At 44.2% G+C, this 21,299-nt stretch overlaps 1 protein-coding gene across 2 annotated transcripts in view; it reads right to left on the bottom strand.

The window, feature by feature from the left end:
- Positions 1 to 21,299, bottom strand: part of SPEG (striated muscle enriched protein kinase) — a 246,545-nt gene that overhangs the window by 133,399 nt on the left and 91,847 nt on the right. For both annotated transcript variants that reach the window (XM_088472324.1, XM_088472326.1), the window contains exons 2-4: positions 12,124 to 12,213; positions 5,497 to 5,632; positions 151 to 1,586 (exon numbers count right to left, since the gene is read on the bottom strand). In XM_088472324.1, coding sequence (XP_088328450.1) covers positions 151 to 1,586; positions 5,497 to 5,632; positions 12,124 to 12,213 — 1,662 coding nt within the window. The remainder of the gene's footprint in view (positions 1 to 150; positions 1,587 to 5,496; positions 5,633 to 12,123; positions 12,214 to 21,299) is intronic.

The raw sequence follows: 21,299 nt of genomic DNA, 5'->3' as shown, positions 1-21,299 counted from the left end.
AATGTTTTTAATAAGTGTTACTATTGGATTTTTTGATCGACTGTTTTGTAATTTCAATTCATTTGCATGTGATGTGTTTATAGTGACAATAAACAATTGAATTGAACATTTGACCTTATATTATTCATGTCCACTCTCATCAGAACATACCTATTTCTGGTGACAATGCCCTGTGCCGCCGACTCTTTCCTTTGCTTTTGGTTGTTTTGTTGCTTTTGCCACTGGTATGTGTTTCACTGTGCTTTTTGTTCTGCCCCCCACCCTTCCCTTGTGGAGCTTGGCTTCTCTGGGTGGCTTTTGCTGGTGTAGCCCACGGGAGGTATCGTGTTTCCCCTCTTATGTCTCCACCCAAAGACCCCTTCTCCCGCCCAATCCCTCTCTGTGCTATCTCCAGTGCTGGTGGGGCATGTGTGCTGGTTGGTGGAGGCTCTCGTCCATAATCAGGATCTTTCCTCAGCGAAGAATCTTTGACCTCCTGTTTCGTAGTTAGTACTTGGGGGATCACAGACTTTGGAGTAATTATATTTGCTTTTGAAGGTGGGTGTGATGTTAGGCGTGTGTCTGATTGCTTAACTACTTCATGGTTGACAACTGAACCATTTGCTGATTTTTCTTGCATTAGTGTCATCGGTCCAGTAACTCCATGAGGTTCCTTATCTTGTGATATTTGGTTGACAGTGGCGCAGCTTCTAATAAGAGGCTTCCGGGCAGTGATCACATTTGCTGGCTTTTGTTCCTGAAATTCAGGTGGCTTAGAGTCTGTAAGCACTTGGGTTGAAGCATTAGCCAATGGAGCAGATTGATTAGTTAGAGAACTATTTGGAGATGTTGATCTGCGAGATAAGTCCTGTGATGAACGGATTAATTGTTGCTGGGATACAGTTCTTTTGATGCGAGAAAGCTCTTGGGAAAAACGTGCTTCAATGTCACTTACACGCCCAGAGAAGGCCCCTCTATCATCTAATGAACCTGTCTTGTATCTCCATGAGGGACACCTCAAGGTATACCCTCCCACCTCTGATCTTACACCATCTCTTAGGTCATCCCTTAGCTCCTCACTGGAGGACTCTAAGCCACCAGCCAGCCCATCTGCTCCTGGCTGATCAAATGACCTTGCCTTCCGGAGTGGTAACCAGGATTGCACAGGAAAAGGGCTATCTGTTTGATCCAGGCTCTTTCTTCTTTCTTCAAGACAACGTAGTTTTTCAAATATCTTGGAGCCTGAGCGGACCAACTTTGGAGATGCACGTAGGATGGACACTCGTCCTGATGTTTCACTTACAGGAGTTACAGGACGTGAATCTTGACCACTGACCTGAGAGCCAGCTGAAGACTTCGGCCTTTTAACCTTCTCCTCAAACTCTTCAGTCACTGTGTCCTGATACTGAGAAGGCATTAGAGTTTTCTTTCGGGGTGTAAGTATTGTGGATGGGCTACGGCCACTAGGTATAGGATTGGCAGTTTGACGTTGCCCAGGACGTGGAGAAGGAGGAGGTAGAACTGGTCTGGGATTCTGAAGTGGTCGAGGGGAATCTGGAATGGAACCATTGATGCTGCCTCTCCGCAACCCCCCCTCTGGTAAAAAGCTGAAAAGGAAAGCAAAATGTGAGGATGCTTTTTTAAAATGTACTGAATATTTTTAACACACTGAATTTATGTTACTTCCTATGCTGTTAATCTCTTTGTACTAAACATGGAGTTATAAAATTATGTAAATTATCTAAGCTAATACCTATTTGACTTTTCTCACATTAGGGTCCACCTCCACTCTAGAATCCACACCTTTTGCTCAGCAGAGTCCCATGTTCACTGTGACTGGGAATCTCTATTGGATTACTGTGGTACTGATAGGCAGCAGAGCTCTTCTGTTGTTGTAACTAAGGAGTGGTCCTTACTTCATAAAGCAAATGGTGGACTCCCAGGGGAGGTGTGTATTAGTGTGGCATAATGTGGGGTGGCTGTATAATTTCTCTTAAAAGGTGCAAGCCCCCTTTAAATTAGACTAATATGTGTACAGCATATTCAGAGGACAGAAGGTCCTCTCAATTCAGAAGGATTGGAACCTTGGTCTTGAATTACAGTACATTTACAAGTATACATAGTTGCAGGTAAAAGTTCCAGATCAATGACAGTTTAAAAGCAACAAGTTCCTCCAGTCTGACGTATGTTGTGAAGTGCTGGCAACTTCTGACAAGGAGAATGAAACCAGAGGACGGCACGTTTACAATAACAGCATTGGAATTAGCAATCATCTGTGATAGTAGCAATGAGCTTGCAGCTATGTCCTACTGTTGGATAATCATGGTATGAATATATTTTCTTATGAGTTTACTATCAGTCTCCCTTAAGCAACATAACTTGGGTGGCATGGTGGCACAGTGCCCAGACCATGGGTTCTTTGCGCATTTCCTCCAACTGGCGTGTTTTCCTTGTACACTGAAAAGGCATATTATATTAGTTGTTCTCTGTAAATATTCTCTGTAAAGCACTGTGCAATATGTAGGCACAATATAAACATTAATAAATAAAGGGTTCAAAATATGGAGTACAGTTTGTTGTAGTGAATTGTTCACCATGGCTAGAGATTAAGGTGAAATTCTATGCTATCTTGTGACAGATTGCAATGAATGTTTCAGGGTATTTAATGTAAAAGCAAAAATCATTCGGTGCCATGGTGTGTCACTCACTGTAATATATGTAGTAAGCTATACACCAGTGTACAATAACCTGTAAAACATAGAGTAGAGTAATTAACCCGTCCTTCTCCTTGTGTCGTGTGCCTGAGATAAAAGATACATTAACATATACTGTACAACACTTGAGCATTCATCTATTATACATAGGTGGAATACACTTTATAATGGATAAAACTGACATTCATTCCCCCATACCACTTATTGAGTGTGAAGAAAATAAATGGTGTAGGTGAAGAATTACAAACAGATGGATTTTATGCAGAAAGTAATAGGGAGATGGACAATTTAAACAAAACAGCAGATGGGAGTGAGAGATGGTCAGTCTGGGATTCAAAAATAAATGTAATAAAACGCAATATGGTAAAAATGAAAAAAAAAAATGGAAATGGGGATAGCACATCAAGCTTAGTCTGCAGCCACTTCAAATCCAGCAATCTTCTTATATTACTACAGCATTGACTTAGGTAAAGAGAAAGCATAGGCGTCATTACAAAAAAGGGTATTGTAATTGCAGTGAAATATAGAAGTTATGGGGAACTGAAGAGCACCTCAGACCTGATTCTGAGTCACACGCAAAAGTGCACGCAGCAGCTTCCATTAGTGGTCGCTCGTCTGAGTTTATGCAAATGACACTACAGACTCCTTACTTTTGTGTACATCCGTGCAACCTAGTTATAGCACGTAATACCGATTGGTGCGTTCAATTATCGAAAATTGCGCCAGTCCTATTGCAGGTGCAGTTTTTCCAGCTGGCCATGGCCTCCTACGCCTGCAGGTGTGCGCCTGTGAACACAGCCACTTGCAATGACACGCCCGTTACACTCCCATAAAACGCCCACTGACCGGCCCATTTCTGCGTGCACTAGTAGCCACCTCCCAGTCACCACCCACGGACATTGCGTGCGGCACTGAATTAGGCCCATAGTCTTTCTTTGACTGTGAGAGCCGTTCTGTCATGGTTATTCTCATCAGATGTACACATATCTTCTATTCAAATCACCTAGTTCTACATAAAGGGTAAGTTGTTGTGTAGATGGTTTTGTTGTGTTTTACATACATGATATATATGTGCACGTATGTAGGAGCTTTGCAGTCCAGCTGTCAGCTATAGGATGTCTTGCATCATTGAGCAGACAGTGAGTGTAAGGTAAGGAGGGTTAGTTGTAGAAATCTCTAACACTAAAGATGGAAATTACCTTTACAAAACAAAGACACTATCTAATGTTAGCATGTATGATAGAAGGTGTACAGTACTATATACATTACATAACCGGATTGTTTATACTTTACTAAATATATCAATCTTGCTCTATTTCATTCCACTATAGCAAGCTGCCATATTAGGAAGGATGTACTACTTTAAGTAAACAGGCTGTGTTTTGTAGACTAAATCTGCAGAAATGTACTATATGGGTGTTACAATAACTGGACAGGCTGCTGATTCAGCTTTTTGACAAGAATTAGGTCCCATGAGGTCACTGTCCTAAAAATTGTATGTGGGAGGCGCTTCAGCTGTCTGTAGTGGAGTAGGGGGAGGTTATACTTTGCTTTTGCACATAGCTGCACTGGAATGTCAAGCTAACAGCATACATTGTTTTTTTTGTGTCAATGGTACATGCGAGGTCTGTTTAAAAAGTTTGGTGAATGGTTTAATATATTTGTATGCAACGCTTGCAACAAGGTCGCTCATGCGCGCTGACATGCATGGACATATCTGGACCTGCCCCCAGTCGGGGTTAGCCCGAGGCCGCCACCGCACTGCCACTGCATTCATTTCAACAGAGTGTCCCGTGCAGTGTGCGTCGAACAGCAATGGGGCAACGACACAACATTAAGTTCTGCTTCAAATTGGGTAAATCGGCTACGGAGACGACACAAAATGTTGGTGAAAGTGTACGGGCAGGATGCTGTGAGTAGAAAATGTGTGTACGATTGGTTTGCACGCTTTCGCAGTGGCAAGGAATCGGTGGAAACTAACTCCATTGCTCCATTGCTATTCGACGCGCACTGCTCGGGACACTCTGTTGTAATGAATGCAATGGCAGTGTGGTGGCGGCCTCGGGTATTCTAGTCTGCTCAGCAATAACTATATTTCCTAGTATGCAATGCAGAAAATTCTTATATAACTTGCACAGTAACCTACAGTAGGAAAGACTCTCTGATTTAGTAAAAAATGTAATGGGCAGTCTCAAAAAGGTGTTGTCTCCTTGTACTTTGTGATATCATACAGTGATCTCAGTTATGTCCTATTCCAGTAAATGCTATTTTATGATAGCAAACATACAGAAAATTAAAAGGTGATGGGTTATAACCTTATGATGGATTGTGTCCTATGATGGCTGCTTTAATATATATTTATTATATATACAGTACAGGAAAAGATGAATATGCAATAAGGAGATTGATGGCCGTGGCTTGAGCAGTATAGAAAACATAGATATGAATTGTATGTACCAAGCTTGTTGGCTTATTGTCCCTTCAGTAAAATATAATAAACCAAAATGTATAACAAAAATAATCAGGATGGAAAATGGATACTCCAAAAAAAAAGAGGCTCTACAGATGATCATCATGGCACTGTAGTGGGTGATGATGCTCCCAGAGAGGTCTTTGGGTTACTTACACCCGAATGGTACAAGATCTGCCCCGGTAGAGGCTGAAGGCGCTGCTATACAGGTCGCTGAACCCAGACAGGCTGACCTCTGACCCCCAGACACTGCCCGGAAGATTGTTGCCGGATGCTGGGATGAGGGGCTCCACACCCAAGTGGCGTGCAACTCCCCCCTGAGTGATGCCTTGCCTTGCATTCCTGGTGTCCCTCTCTACTACCGTCTGTTGACTGCCTGACCAGTCTGAGAATTCATCCGTCTGCGAGAGTCCAGTCAGAGTGCTGGGAGTGGTGTGCAGGGAACTGGCCAGCAGAGTGTCGGAGTCCCCTAGGAGAGAAGAAAAGTTGTTCCAGCCAACTTTAACATGCAAAGGTGTACCATACGCTAACGGCATCTATTATGTACATGGAGCAACTCCCCAGCAAAGCTTAGTGCACAGTGCTTGGAATTAAGATAATTTTATTTATTTTTCTATGGGATTAAATATACAGTATACTGACTGATTGAAAATTTCACGCAGCTTAATTTTGTGGACGGAGCTTGCAATTTTTATTACTGCACATGCTCCATGGCCGAGCGTTCGCAACTATGAGAAACTGTTTTTCAGAGTCATACACAACTCAGTCACATCTCCACTTGCAGCTGTATGGGTGTAACTGGGTGGCATGCGGGCGACTATGAGAATTTATTGCCATGTACGCAATGTGCCCGCACTTATGGTGTATAACTCTGACTCAGCCCCATAGTCTGTGCTAATATCTCCCTATAGGGGCCCATTTGTCAATGATCGCATTTGCAATGCGATATGGGTGCCATATTAGCGATCGCATTGCAGGATACGATCATACCGCCCGGATGTATCAATTTATACCCGCAGGGACAGGGGCTGCGAAAGGATGGCGTAAGCTTCAGATGGTGTAAGCTGCGGGGATCAAGGCCCAGAATGCTTTGCTTTCCAGAACTTGATAAATCTGACAGCATCGCACCACCCATAGAGACTTATGGGGGTTGCGTTGCTGGCGGAATTAGAGAAACAGCAGCAGATATCGGACATATCCCTTCATAATGCATTAGGGGGATACTTAATATTTGCGACTATCCCCTAAAAATGGGTGTGTTTGGGGAACACATTGCAAATACTGAATGATAAATGGGCCCCATACTCTTTATAGAGTTACTGGGAGAACTTTGACATGTGGTTGCATGATGTCTCGCATGACAAAGACATACACTTGGATGGTGCCACTGCTAACCAATCATCTGAGACATCAAGCTCCCTACTTTCAAATTTCTACTAAAGCTGCTTAAAAATATTGTATAATTATGTTAGACTGTCTGTGTATGCACTAGACTGTCTGTCTACTGTTTGTGTGCATGCTAGACTGTTCCACTACTATCTCTGTGCATACTAGAATGTGCTGTCTGTGTGTAACTAGCTACATAATGCTGTCTGCCTATTGTCTGTGCACGTGCTACAATGTCAGTCAGTCTAATGCTTGGGTGCGTGCTAGAGTCTGTCTATTGTCTGCATGTAAATCTTACTAAATGCCTATTGTCGATGCACGTTCTACAGTGTCTGCCTGCTGCCTGTGTGTGTGTGCTAGAACTCTCTCTGCTATCTGTGTATACATAATACTGTCTGCCTGTTGTCTCTGTACGCGCTACGGTGTCTGCCTATTTCCTCTATGCACACCTTATTCAGAGTTGGGAATAGAGTAAGAAATAGTAAGTAACTGTGGGCCTGATTCAGAGCCGAATGCTCTGACCAGAGCGCTCGCTCTGAATCAGGGCCCTCCTCCATGAAAATGGAGCGGCCTTCTGGCCGCTCGCATAGCTGTGGGTGACCACCCACAGCATATGCGAGCGTCCATGATGATGGTCGCGATGGTCTTGACCATCGCGACCATCGGGCTTGCGACGGAAACCCTGCGGTAGGGTCTCGTTTCCGCAAGCCCTGGAGTGATTTTGGCTCTATCAGAGCCAAAATCACTCCCACTGACATCACTAGTGATGTCAGTGGGGCCGGCTTCAGACGGTAGGCGTTCCCATGGGAACGCCTCCATCTGGCAGGCACGCCCCCAACACGCCCACCAAAGGGGATGTGCTGTCAATCAACATCGACAGCACGCCCCCTTTGGTGCGAGACCCGGAGCGATGGAGAGCCCGTCGCTCGCCGGGTCTCGCGCATGCGCACGACGGAGCTCCCTCCGTCGTGCGCATGCGCAGTGGGGGAACATCGACCCTCTTGCGAGCGTCCTGCGCTCACGAGCAGGTCTGAATGACCCCCTGTGTACCTGGATAAACCATGTTGCAATGCAAGGGGTGCAAATACATACATGTTTTTGCATGCAGGGTAAATTCTGGCTATTTTTTAAATCTCTCAGTGCATCATGGTTTTTACCAAGATGCACAGTTATTTGCTCTTTCTTACTCGGAATCAGGCCCTCTGTCTAGACTGCGGGCCTGATTCAGCAAGGTTCGCTATTCTGCGAGAACGCATGCACCGCAGTGGCTAATAATAGCGGTGAAATGCAAATGTTTGCAATCACATTGTGTTCACAGCTTACCATAAGGACGCCCACTTCCCTTACACACATCCGTATACTTGGGCAACATAGCAAAATAATCGGTAACATCGAGTAACATCGGACCCATACGCACAGTTAAGGCAGGTCAGACCTCACTCAGGAATTGCCAACTTCAGTACACGCTATGAGGCCTCATGCTGCGTATGGTATTGCAGTGGATAATTTATGCACGCCCCTGCAACGCCGTCCCAACGCACTGGCGCGCCTGCGTTCGCCCGACCACCCCCCATCACCACCCACAAACGGCACTTCCTGTCAATCACTTTGCTCGGGGTCTGCGTAGCCTCTGCAAACGCATTTCCCATCGCAATTGCTAGTTCGCGCATTGCGATGCATACGTATGCGCAATGCAAATTAATCGACCGATTGCATGCGTTTTGCTACTGCGATCCTTGCTGATTCAGGCCCAGTGTGTACATAATATTGTTTGTCAACTGTCTGTGTATTAAATTTTTAAGTACATGTAAGTTTGTGCATTGCGTTCCCCTGACAGATAGGGGTGCAAACTACAAAATACTGTGTTGAAAGAAGATTTTGCACCTCTGTAACGCAATGTCAGCGTAATGGGACAGGATAGGACATTTGGCACTGGACCAATCAACTGAATCAGATCTGTCCTCACTAAGACAGACAGCAGCCATATCCCATCACACCCACAGTTATTTACATTGGACCACTGTCAATATCAAGCTTGTTTTGGTCTAAACATTTGGTTATATTTTGTTAATTTGCCAATGTTGTTAAAAATCTAGTAGAATCTGAGGTAAATGCCAAGCACAATGCGGCTTAATGTCTTTGGACTTGGGCAATTATCAACAACAATTAATGCAATTAATGCGAAATGCGTATATCAGTTTTCTGGCATCAAAATGATAGCGGCCGTCAGAAGGGTGTACGTTATACATGGTAGTCTGAGCAGGCACATTAGTGGAAAATACTGCAAATTCCTTCCATTTGCCTCTGCAGTATGCAGGTTCTAAATCTGTCCTACATTATCTCTTTTTCTATCATCTAACTAACATTAAAATACTATATAGTTGGTGATGAGTTCTTTATTAGAATAAAAAGATACAGTAATTTCAATACTTTTCATTTTGGAAATAATAATTTAATAAAAAGCAGTGAATTTCATTGCTTGTTTCAACGTTTGTAGGACAGTACTTAAAGCTGCAATACTACCTAAGTGGCCACATATTTAAGTTTGCCACTTTAGAATACTGTGCAGGAGGGCGGGGGAGTGATTGCAGCTTCTGATAGGTGCTCCTGCTCAGCTGGAGCTGTGAATGACCCATGGAGCCTCGGGGAAAACGGCTGTCCTGATCAGCCCTCACAGAGATGCAGGATCATGTACTTTATAATGCTTACTTGCCTATTGTCTTATAACGTTCGTGAGACTCCTGAATCGCGGGTGGCTCTCCCGGATGCCCAGAAAAGAGGGCAAGTCTCCCAGAGGCCAGTTCTGCCACCCACTTCCCGAGTGGGGTGGGCCCATCCAGACAGCTTGATGATGTGATTCGCCCTCGACTTTGTCAGTGTGTCCCTCCCAACGCTTTACAAGGCCTGTAAATGTGGAGATACACCCCCTGCATTGCACAATTAGATGCCCCAGTCCCCTACACCTCTAACCTTGTTGCCCCCTCCCAGAAAGCAGCTTTAATATCACAGCATTAAAATACAGAAGACCAAATGGTAGAAGTGGAGATTTAGGTAGACTTGCCTACTCTCCTGGAATTTCCGGGAAACTAACATATATCATGGTGTTTTCCTGCACTCCCAGGAGAGTTGAGCAGCCCTGTGGATTCCTCCCAATTCTCCAATGAAGTGGGCATACCGAAAACTTGATGACACAACTCCCACTAAATGGCTTCACTGTGGTCCAGTCTCCCCACTGCACAGTGACCCGGATTGCGGCATTGTACAGTAAGGAAGAGGCAGAGATTACGCAATCTGAGGAATCTTGCCTCTGCACCTCTATCTTGGACATTATCAATTATGGATTTAGCGCCTCATTTAGGGGTATATCTACTGAACAGTGAGTTTTCAAGGGATATAGTTATATTGCCGGCGGACGGGATTCTGGGCATCGTTATACCAACGCCCGGCAAAATGCAGGGACCGCAACCCCCTTAGGGATCAGGATACCGGCGTCGGAATCCCGAAAGCTGGCATCCTGATCGTAAGACGGCGGAGTCAAGTAAATCTTAGCCGTGGGTGGGGGAGGGTTAGGTTTAGACACCCCTGGGGGGTTAGGGTCAGGCTGCGGGAAGGGGGGGTTAGGGTTAGGCATCATCGGCGGGAGGTTAGGGTTAGGCACCCCCCCGGGAGGGTTAGGTATAGGGTGAGGGAAGGGGGGGGTTAGGGTTAGGCACCATCGGAGGGTGGGTTAGGGTTAGGCACCTCTCAGGGAGGGTAGGGTTAGGGGGAGGACAGAATACTTACAGCCGCCATCGGGATTCTGACTGTTCGGGCTGCCTCTGATGGCATTTGAACCGGCAGCTTGTGATCTGCCGGTATTTCGTACCCAACCCATTTTCAAAGCCACGATTATTGAATTTAAAACTGCAATACCAATACATGCAAAACAAGCCTGATTTAGCATATTTATTACTATTGCCATTTTAAATTCAGCCCAGAATCACTGTTTAATAAATGTACTCCTTAGTGTTAAGAGTAAGTCCATCTAAAGAGTTCAAAAATGTACCTGGACAATCCATGTTGTGCAACAAGGAAATATTTTTGACTGCCTGCAGGGATAATACTGGCTGCTTTTGCCTGCAGTACATAAATACTGGGCAGTTTTATGTATTTTGGGCCTGATTCAGCACGGATCGCAAGCCTGCGTTCGCACGCACTCTGCCAATGTTTGCATTCTGCGCATGCATATAGCAGTACACGTGCGCGAACTGGATGGTGTGATCGGGAAGCGATCGCAGTGAGCACGCAATATCACAGTGATTGACAGGAAGGGCCAAATGTAATAGGATGAGAGTTTAGAAAATGTGAGAGTTTAATAGTAAAACTCTCACACTAATACAATGATCGAGTTGTATTTTCAAAACAGGAAATACCTGGATGAGTTTAAATCTTGAGAGTTATTTGAGTCTGAAAACATGCAAGTTTGCCTGTTCTGTGACTTTATTACTTTGGCTTAGTTTAAAAATGCGAGAGTTTTCTCTCACGATTTCTAAACTCTCACCCTATTACATTTGGCCCAAATTGTCCATTTGGGAGTTGTGGTGGGGGGTGGTCAGTGAAACGCAGGCGTGCCTGTGCGTTTGAACGCCGTTACAGGTGCATGCATAATTAAGCCCCTGCGTCGGCATACGCAGCCTGAGTGCTCACTGCGTGCAGGAAGTTTAGCAGTTTGTGAGTGAAGGTCAGGTCATACACAACTGTGCATATGGGTCAGAAGATTCTCTATGTTACCGAAGTTTTCACAGTCTTGCTAATTAATACGGGCGTACTGTAGGTAAAGGTAAGGGGGTGGCTTTATGTAGTACTGGGCATCTGCATCTTGTGCTGCGCATTGGTTGGGTACATGCGAACGCAGGCTTGCGTTCCGTGCTGAATCAGGTCCTTTATCCCAACTATAACAGTCTGCACATTTTAAATTGCACTTTTGGTCAGCACAATATGGATTACTTTTAAATTATACCCTTAAAATTTCATCTTGAAAGCACACTCACAGCAATGGCTGAGTAATCAGTGTAAAATAGATAGAAATGTCTCTGAATTGAGATTTGTGGTGTTAACGGATGTAAGGGAAGATGTATCACTCCTTGGAGAAATATAAATTTAAAAGTTGCCCAAAGCAACCAATCAGCATCTGTAATTTCATAGACCGTGCTAGATAAATGACAGTTAGGGCGTTATTCAATTGTTTTGCCCCTTTACGCGCCCGACAGGAGCTATTCGATTGTTACTCCTGTTGGGCGCGATCAGCTGCCAGCGCACCATTTCAGCTCACAGCCCCAGCGCCCAAACAGCACTTTTCGCGATTGCACCTAGCACTTTGGTCGGGGGTAGCCATTTAACGTGGCCAAACCCGACCACTTTGGGTGCGATCAGCGCGAAAAACAGCAACAATTGAATAGCGTCCCGCGATCTCCCATCACTTTAGACGGGAGATCGGGTGCGCTATAACAATTGAATACCGCCCTTAGAAGATTTGTTATTTTGGGTACTTTATCTCTTTACAAGGCTTGACACATCTCCCCAATAAAGTCTTACCTGAGGGTGTTCCCAGAGGTGTGTTGTTAGGGGCCCGTATTGTGCGCTGTAGTTGAGGTCCTCCAGTGTCCTCCTCCCCTGGCTCAGAGTCTGTGTGAAAAGGAATTATTGTGCAATTTAATATCCTCTATCCTAAAGTACATGGAATAATACTGTTTCCTACATGGCATAACCAAATCCTATGGGCAACATGGCATAACAAAATCCTGTGCCCTACATGGGAAGTGTATCCTACATGGTATATCTAAAGCCTCTACACTACATGGTACATCTAATCTTTATCCTACATGGTACAACCAAATCCTGTATCCTACATTGCATGCCTAAATCCTTTATTCTACATGTTATGAACAAATTTTCTATCGTACATGACATGCCCAAATGCTTTGTTGACAGACAAAAGGTTAACAATGTATAGGTCGACACCAAATGTATAGGTCGACAGGTACAAAAGGTCGACTGACAGCAGATCGGTCAACAGGAACAAAAGGTTAACTGGGATAAATGTTCGACACATATTTTTTATTATAAACCTGTTCATATCCCTCCCCCTAGTGCCTAAACCTAACCCTCTCCCAAGTGCATAACCCTAACCCTCCCCCAAGTTCCTAAACCTATCCATAGCTTAAACCTAACCCTCCCCCCTAGTGCCTAAACATAACCATCCCCTCCGGCACCCTAACCCTAACCCATCCCCAAGTGCCTAACCCTAACACTAACCCTACACATTTTGGGGGAAAAAATAAATAAAAATCCACACAGCGACTGTTTTGAAAAAAAAAAAAATTTTGTCGTATCAACGATTTCAACCTGTGGACATATTGTACCTGTCAACATATTGACTGTCGACCATCTGATGTAGACCTATACATTGTCAACCCTTTGTCTGTCGACTCTTCATCCCGATACAATCCTTTACCCTACATGGCATGCCCAGTACTCAAGATATTTTGCATAACTTTCAATAGATGTATTCATTATTTCAGTGAAGTTCCTCACAAATACAACTATATCAGGGTTTTCACAATTAATTATTTTCAAGATATAACCATTTAGTTATTTCAGTGCCCCAGGGCCTGATTCACTACCGTGCGCAACTGCGATGACACACGCATTTGGTCGATTGTTGCGTATGAATAGCAGGGGGCGTGCACGGACTAGCTATTGCAATCAGGACTGTGATCACAGTAACTATGCAGACCCATCGCAGTCTGTGATCGATTGACAGGAAGTGCCATTTGGGGGTGGTGACGGGGGAGGGGGGGAGTGGTCGGGTGAACGCTGGCGTGCCTGTACGTTTCAACGCCATTGCAGGGGCGTGCATAAATTATCCACTGCAATTTCCCTATGCAGCCTTTGGCCTGATAGCGTGCACGGTTGTTAGTAAGGTCAGGGCTTGTGCAAGTGTGCGTGAGGCAGCGATGGTACTTAATTGTACTGATGGTTTCGCAGTCTTGCTAAACATTACGGATGTGTGATAAGTAAAGTAGGCGTCCTTGTGTAGTGCTGCGAGGGAATAGCGATCGCAATGAATTAGCATACTATCGCAGTTGAACTACGTGTGCGTAATCGCTATTTCACAGTAGTGAATCAGGCCCACAGCTCACTTACACATATGTTTACACAAGTACATCCCGCATTCCATGTTTTAAAATGGATTATGCTTTTAAAATTAATTAAACTCTCTATTGCTTTTGGACCTTATCCTATCTTAATTACAATTTTATATATTTTTTCCTAAAATATTACTTATCTCAGTAATGTCTAAATGAAATCATTAGACAAAGTGGATATCAGGACCATCTTCAATTCATGTGTCACATTTGAAAGTGTTAATTCTAATACACTGGATTGTGTGTTGTTTTCATGCTTTACCAAATCATGTCTTCCATTTGTCATCTAAGATATATTCCTGTGATTTGCATGCATCCAAGAAGTAACTCCCAGATATGTCCTGTTTCTTCCATCCAGACTAGCAAACATTTAGCCCCTCACAGCTATAACCACTTTGATGACCTGAACTACAAACTGTAATAGGTACACACTTCCCATAGCATCTCTTCTCTTTCTATATCTAAAATAAAGTCCCCAGTCGTTCAAGAGATTAGTTTGGGATTTTTAATTGGTTTTCATTATTCTATACATCATTGGTCCGAATAAGGTTTGGGTGTATGAACCATTCATCTGTGACAAAAGGGAGCCGAGAAGTCATGATTTTAGTGATGCAAGTAACAGAAAAAAAATCTTGCACTGCTGCTGTATAGTAGCTGACCAAGGTGCTGAAACAGCAAGAGAGCATATCTGCCTAGCAGATGCCTAGAGAGGGGAGGGGGTCAGCGACGGAGCAGGGTCATGTCTGAGGCATACAGAAAGTGAGAAACAGCCTTCAACGAAGCCATGAAGATGCACTGATGCAGACACAGTAGCCAGGAAAGGCACAGTTATCAGGAATTTAATAAACACAAACAACTATCGGAACACATCAAATGATTTTCATTTGATGGTGGCAAACACGGTAGCTGCAATACAAATCTCTAATCCATGATTCTCCTGCCCTTCCCAGCACATCCCAGTGGATGGGCTCCAGCCAGCTGTAGGGCAGCAGCAGAGGGGGTTGTGGTGACACTGGTGAGATGCAGGGGGCAGAAGTAAGATGCAGAGCCCTGTGGTGTGATGAAGAGGGCTGTGGTAAGAAGCAGGAGTGAGAAGCAGGGGCATGTGGTGAGATGCAAGGGGCTGTGGTGAAATATAGTATGCTGTGGTGAGAAACAGGAGACTGTTGTGAGAAGCAGGGGGTGGGAGTAAGAAGCAGGTGGCTGTTGTGAGGGGATGCAATTGGGAAGCCGGCTGACATTACACCGACAGCCGGCTTCCCAACTGTCATATCCCGGCGAGGGTGAAATGCACCGCGTCTAGATGTAGACGCCGCTCATTTCACCGACGCCGGGAGAACGGCGCCCGGCATCCCGATCGAAGGGATGCTGGGCGCCGCGAGCAGACAGCCGCGGGGAGGGAGGGTTAGGTTTTTTACTACCAGGGGGGACTTAGGGTTAGGGACTCTCCCAGGAGGTTATGGATAGGCTAGAGGGAGGGAGGGTTAGGCACCCCCGGGGGGAGGTTAGGGTTAGGCACCCCCCCCCCCGTGGGACTTAGGTTTAGGCAGTGGGGAAGGGGGGGGGTTAGGTTTAGGCACTTAGAGGGGGGATTAGGGTTAGGCACTTGGGGGGAGGTTAGGCACCCCTAATTGAGGGTTAGGTTAGTTAATACTTACCTAGGGACGATCGGGATTTCCAGGTCTGTCGGGCTGCCACTGCCGGGATCTGTTCCAGTGTCGGGCTGCCGCTGCCAGTAATCGAACCGATTCCATTGTGAGATGCAGGGGACTGTGGTGAAATATAAGATGCTGTGGTGAGATGCAGGGGGTAAGAGTAAGAAGCAGGTGGCTGTTGTGAGATGCAGGGGGCAGGAGTGAGATGCTGGAGGCTGTGGTGAAACATAGGATGCTGTGGTGAGATGCAGGGGGCAGGAGTGAGTAACAGGAGGCTATTGTGAGATGCAGGGGGCAGGAGTGAGTAACAGGAGGCTATTGTGAGATGCAGGGGGCAGGAGTGAGATGCATGGGGCTGTGGTGAGATGCAGGGGGCTGTGGTGAGATGCAGGGGACTGTGGCGACATGGCGTAGGTTATGAGATGCAGGGGGCAGGAGTGATTAACAGGAGGCTATTGTGAGATGCAGGGGGCAGGAGTGAGATGCAGGAGGCTATTGTGAGGTGCAGGAGGCAGGAGTGAGATGCATGGGGCTGTGGTGAGATGCAAGGGGACTGTGGTGAGATGCAGGGGACTGTGGTGAGATGCAGGGGCATGTGACGACATGGCGTAGGTTATGAGATGCAGGGGACTGTGACGACATGGCGTAGGCTATGAGATGCAGGGGGCTGTGGCGAGATGAAATTGCTCCAGAGCGAAGCCGGGGGGGTCGCTAGTATTTTATAATGATGGGAAGACCAGAGAGCTGACATGAAATATAAATTGCCAGACTGTATGTAAAGCATTTTATATATGTCAGTTTTCCATTACTTTCTGTACAGTATTTTTTTTTTTTTTTTTTCAAGAAAAATATGAAAGGGTATAAAAGAGAATGGAATTATTTCGGAATAAGATATTTAGGATCCAGCATCCAGTAATTTAGTGACCTTTATTTTTCTTGCTGACCAGGTATACAAATGTAAGTGGAAAAGTTAAAAGATTTACTTTGAAACAAAATGTATCTATCAGGGTAATATAAATGGTATGCTGGGTACACACTTAACTGACTTGGCTATCCCGAAAACCGATTGGTGAGCTATACTATATATATTTAAATAATCCTTATATTCAAACGTATGGATCATAGCAGCCTAAGAGGTCTATTCAGCATTGATTTTTTTTTACATAAAAAATACGGAAACTATGATTTCCGTATTTTTATGTAAATCCCCTATTCAGCAATGGGTTAATGGAGAAGAGAACGCAATTATCTTCTCCACTAATTCCCATCTCACTGAGTACCGCACTGTAGAGATTAGCCATTGATCTCTACAATGCTTTAACACTTTTTGCTATTCAGCAAAGCAAAAAGCGTTAAATCACTGGATATTTACTTTATATAACGCTATTTCAGAATGGCGTTATATGAAGAAAATACTTAAATATCCCGAAAACTGCAGGGACAGAAGGAAATTTTCCCATAAGTCCCTGCAGCATCTTGTAATTCCACCCAGTCTCCGTCCCTGCTTCCTGGTGATCGGCGGCAGGTAAGTCCGCCTAGAGCCTTTTAAACCTGCCGAAATTGATTGATATGTGTATACAGGCTTTATAATAGCCTGTATACATGTATATTTATGTGCGTTTATATTTAATATTTATATATAAATGTTAAATATAAAAGCACATAAATATACATGTATACAAGCTAGTATAAAGCCTGTATACACATGTCAATCAATTTCGGGAGGCTGGAGCTGTACTTACCCTGTCGGCGGTCACCGCAAGCAGGGACGGAGACTGTTCCCGAGTGCATGACTGAGCATGCGCAGAGGAACAAACAGAAGGGATTGTTTTTGGAATCCCGAACACAATACCTTCTGTGACATCGCAGGAACAGCGTGTTACCGCAACCGCTGTCCCTGCTCAAAATATTGCTGCATAGCTTCCATATTTTATCAGAATTGATAAAATCTTGTGACGATGTTGCCCGATAATATTCTGGGCAACATTGTCACTCTTGCTGAATAGACCCCTAAACAACATATTATCCAAATAATATATAAATATTTTCTAAATATATAGTACTATATACATTAGCAGCAGAAGCATTCCTAAGGATATAAACAATATCAATATGTGGCCAGAAAGTATCCTTAAGATGAAGCACTTCGGGTACTTGTCAATTATATCCTGGGTTCTAATATTGTTGCTGGATGATTAGAATCCTATAATATTTCATATGGATTTTAAACATTGCCTCTAAGTAATGGATTCCTTTCTATACCTGCTACATATTAACAAATATCAAAAGTGCTTCATCTAAAGGTGCGTACACGCGGTACGATTAAAATGGATATGAACGATAACGATATCGATCATATCGTTATCGTTCATCTTTCAGTGCCCAACGACCTGCAATGCGGGGGCACATATGGACAATATCGATATCGTCCATCATCCGTGCAAGCAGGTCAACCTGGTCGATATCGACCAGGTTACTACAGGGACCCGCGGATTGCTATAGTCGTTGTTGAGTTGGTGGTGTGCTGGATGATCGATCGTCCAGCACACCTGGGAGATCGTACAACGATATCGTTGTCTATCGTCCTGTCTTTACGCACCATTAAAGATACTTTTCTGCCCACATATTGCTGTTATTGTATCTAGCACTAGTTTTAGAAAATATTTATCTTGGATAATATGTTATTAGGCTGCTATGATCCATAATGGTTGAATATAAGTATTATGTTAATACATTTTATTGCAATAAATAATAGTACATTTATTTACATTGGTTTATGTGGATTGACATTTGGCTGAGCCAGCGCAGATTCCCTTTCTTGTTAATACGTGTATATAAGGATTGCAATACCTGATTAAGTATACTGCTGCAGGCTCAACCTTTTTCATTTCACCAGTGTTTTTTTTGGAGCTTAGTGTCTTTTTTCTTGGGCATTTAAAATTCCCCGCCCAGTAGTGATGCATACCTCCCAACTGTCCAGCATTCAGCGGGACAGTCCCGTTTTTTTGGAACTGTCTCGCTGTCCCACCCGCGGGCCGCAGTGTCCTGCGGTGGGGGTCAGTTGGGGGCTTCCCACACCGCTTCTCTGCATAGCAGAGCAACAAGCATGCAGAGCGAGAATAGATGCTGTGCGCATGCACACAGCATCTATTCACGGTACGGTGGGAAGCCCGGGGACAGCCCAGCATCTCGGAGATGCTGGGCACGCCTCTTAGTGATGCAAAAATGGCGTGCCACAAGGCCACGCCACTTGGTGTGCCACAAGGCTTCGCTCCTTTACTTATTGGCCACACCCCCTTTTCGGGAGCGTGTGCCTTCGGCGCGTGGCTATCCCGATTAGCCTTCAGCAAATGTTGGGAGGAATGGTGATGTCAGGGTCAGCAGTTACAGCAGCCAGTGTTTGGGTGGTCAGTGGGTCGCCCGTAAACACCACCAATGTACCAATATATCTGCAAGATATATCGGCATCGGCTGTGCTGCAGGGCTGACCTGATATGTCTGTAAACAAAGTCGTTCACATACATACCATTGGTATACACGGACAGATGCACTATGCGATATGTCATTAGTTTGCTGTACGCACAGTGGCAGCTGTAGACACCAATATCTTTGCTGACCAGCAGTGCAGAACTATTGTTTGTGCAGGGTATGCAGCTGCTACGGGGCACAGAGGTGAGGGGGAAACAGCAATCCAGGGTCACTCTCCTGGCCCTAAACCCCTGCTCCTTAGCTGATGGCCCCATCTGACCAGCGCATGCACAGTTGCTGCAAGCTCCAGATCATGCATGGTCACTAGAGACCCCAGCTCTGTTCTTTTGAGAGCAGAACAGGGTGCCCAGGGGGCTACAATGACATCACCAGGCCCATATCCAATTTTTGCTCTGGAACCTGGAGATGCACTGTTCTGCCCTGCTGACCAGTGTCTTTGCTGACTAGTAGCTGCTATGATGATGTCTGTAAAAATGGGCAGTACGCACTGTGTATTCTATCGTGTAATGGAAATACTCTGCGCTGACTGTCTTTTTATTTTTGAGTTGACAGCATTTAAAGGTAGTATAAAAGGTCTGCTGACCCATCCAGTGCCACAGCATGGCAGATTATTTATTGATCCAAGTCAGAAATAAGTCAAATAATGGCAGCATTCAGGCAGCAGCTAAAGATTTCCAAGTAAAGAACGCTCGTGGAAATGAAAGTCAGTACAGATAATCCTTCATTACAAAAACTAAATATTCCCTGGCTTTAATTTCATGAGGTGAGACATATTGCTTTCTCCTGCTTCTAATGAATGCATATCAATGTGAATAAGAACCATTTTTTTTCTTTATTTTGCCATTTTGTACACCATACACTAACTACATCTTATCACCTATTTAAGAAAGATTGAAAGTGACTTCAGCAAAAATGTAACAATCTGTAAATAAACTGACATTTGAATGTCTCCCATTGCTGTAAAAAAAAAACCTGGCAATGCACCCATAAAATAATAAAATAAAACCCCACAAAACACTGTACAAATATTCGCAATAAAAAATGAAAAAATTTCTGCTAACTCACCAATGATAAAGTGGTTCAGCTGGCATTTATCACGGTGGGTCCATGCCTTCCAATAAATATAAACTGATACTTCAAGGTTTTGATGTGTTCTGTATTCTGGTTTATCTATTGCAGTTGTGGAGTGTCCTCTACTACTTGTGTATATTGTACACTGATTTTGATTTGTTTTTATTTTTTGTTATAATGCAATCTCTTATTGTTTTTACGGATTTTGCCTGTAGCCCCCTATGTTTTTTCTTCCCGTTCTTTTTTCTTTTTCTTTTTTCTGTACCCCTTCCTTTTTATTTGCAAAAAACAAAAAATTGAATAAAAAATTTTGTTTAAAGGAAAAAAAAAAATGACAAAATGCAAAATACATAAAATTGCACTAAGCACTATAGAACCATCTGAATGCCGACTCCTTTACAATATAACTTTATTACACTATCTTTAAAATGTCTTTACTTATACATCTTTTCCCTAATTATTTAAAAAAAGGATTTTCCACACACAGAAAGTAATGGGTAATAGCTGGTCTAAGCAGATATAAAAACTCACATTGATGTGTTATAAAAAGTTGAAACAGGCAGAGTATATCTAAAAAAAAGTCACATTTAGGTAAAAACCAAAACTCGATTTGCCCAAAAATTGGTAAATTTTTAAATGCGCTTTAAGGAAAAAAGCGGTTTCAAAAGCTGTGTTGAAACACATCCGGCACCTGCGGGGTTTTTCGTAAAGGTGTGGAATGTTTGCTATTCAATTAGGTACAGGATTTTAAATTTTTTGAGTGCCGGGAGGTTTTTTTTTTGCGCACATCCAGAGCAGAACCAAGGTTTCCTAAAATCCATATTTTAAGAAAAATGGTTGGGAAAGGCTCTGGGACCCAAGCAGCACCCCTCCTAATGACTAATTGAGCAAATGGAAGATTCCAAGTATTTACTCACCTTCCAAAGCAGTGTCTTCTTCCTCCAGCGTCGGGACCCAGCAGCGGTATGTGTAAGTATGTTGTGCGACTGTGTGTAGCATATGTGTGTGTAAGTATGTGTGAGTTATGTAAGTATGTGTGAGTTATGTGTGTGTCTGTGTGACACCCATGTGTGTGTGAGCCCCCCCAAAGGAAGGAGCATGGAGAATTACATCTCCCAGAAGCCATCTCCCCTACCAGCAGCTCCCTGGCCTTGACATCCAGCAGCCCCTCCCCAGTGTCAACATGGAGGGGAGAAGACTGGGAGCCGTGGAGACGACCGGAGACCACAGGACAGGTCTGTGGTTTTACTTTATTTTCTTTGCGCACCGCAGGGTTTTTAGTGCTGAAGACCCCATATATTTTTTTAAAATTGAACATCGTGGGTATCGGGAGTGGACATACCCACAG

Source organism: Taudactylus pleione, unplaced genomic scaffold, assembly GCF_031769625.1.
Source record: "Taudactylus pleione unplaced genomic scaffold, aTauple2 ptg000122l, whole genome shotgun sequence".
Lineage (NCBI taxonomy): Eukaryota > Metazoa > Chordata > Amphibia > Anura > Myobatrachidae > Taudactylus > Taudactylus pleione.
Note: the sequence above shows the minus strand (reverse complement) of the source record. Positions and strands in the feature narration are given on the sequence as shown.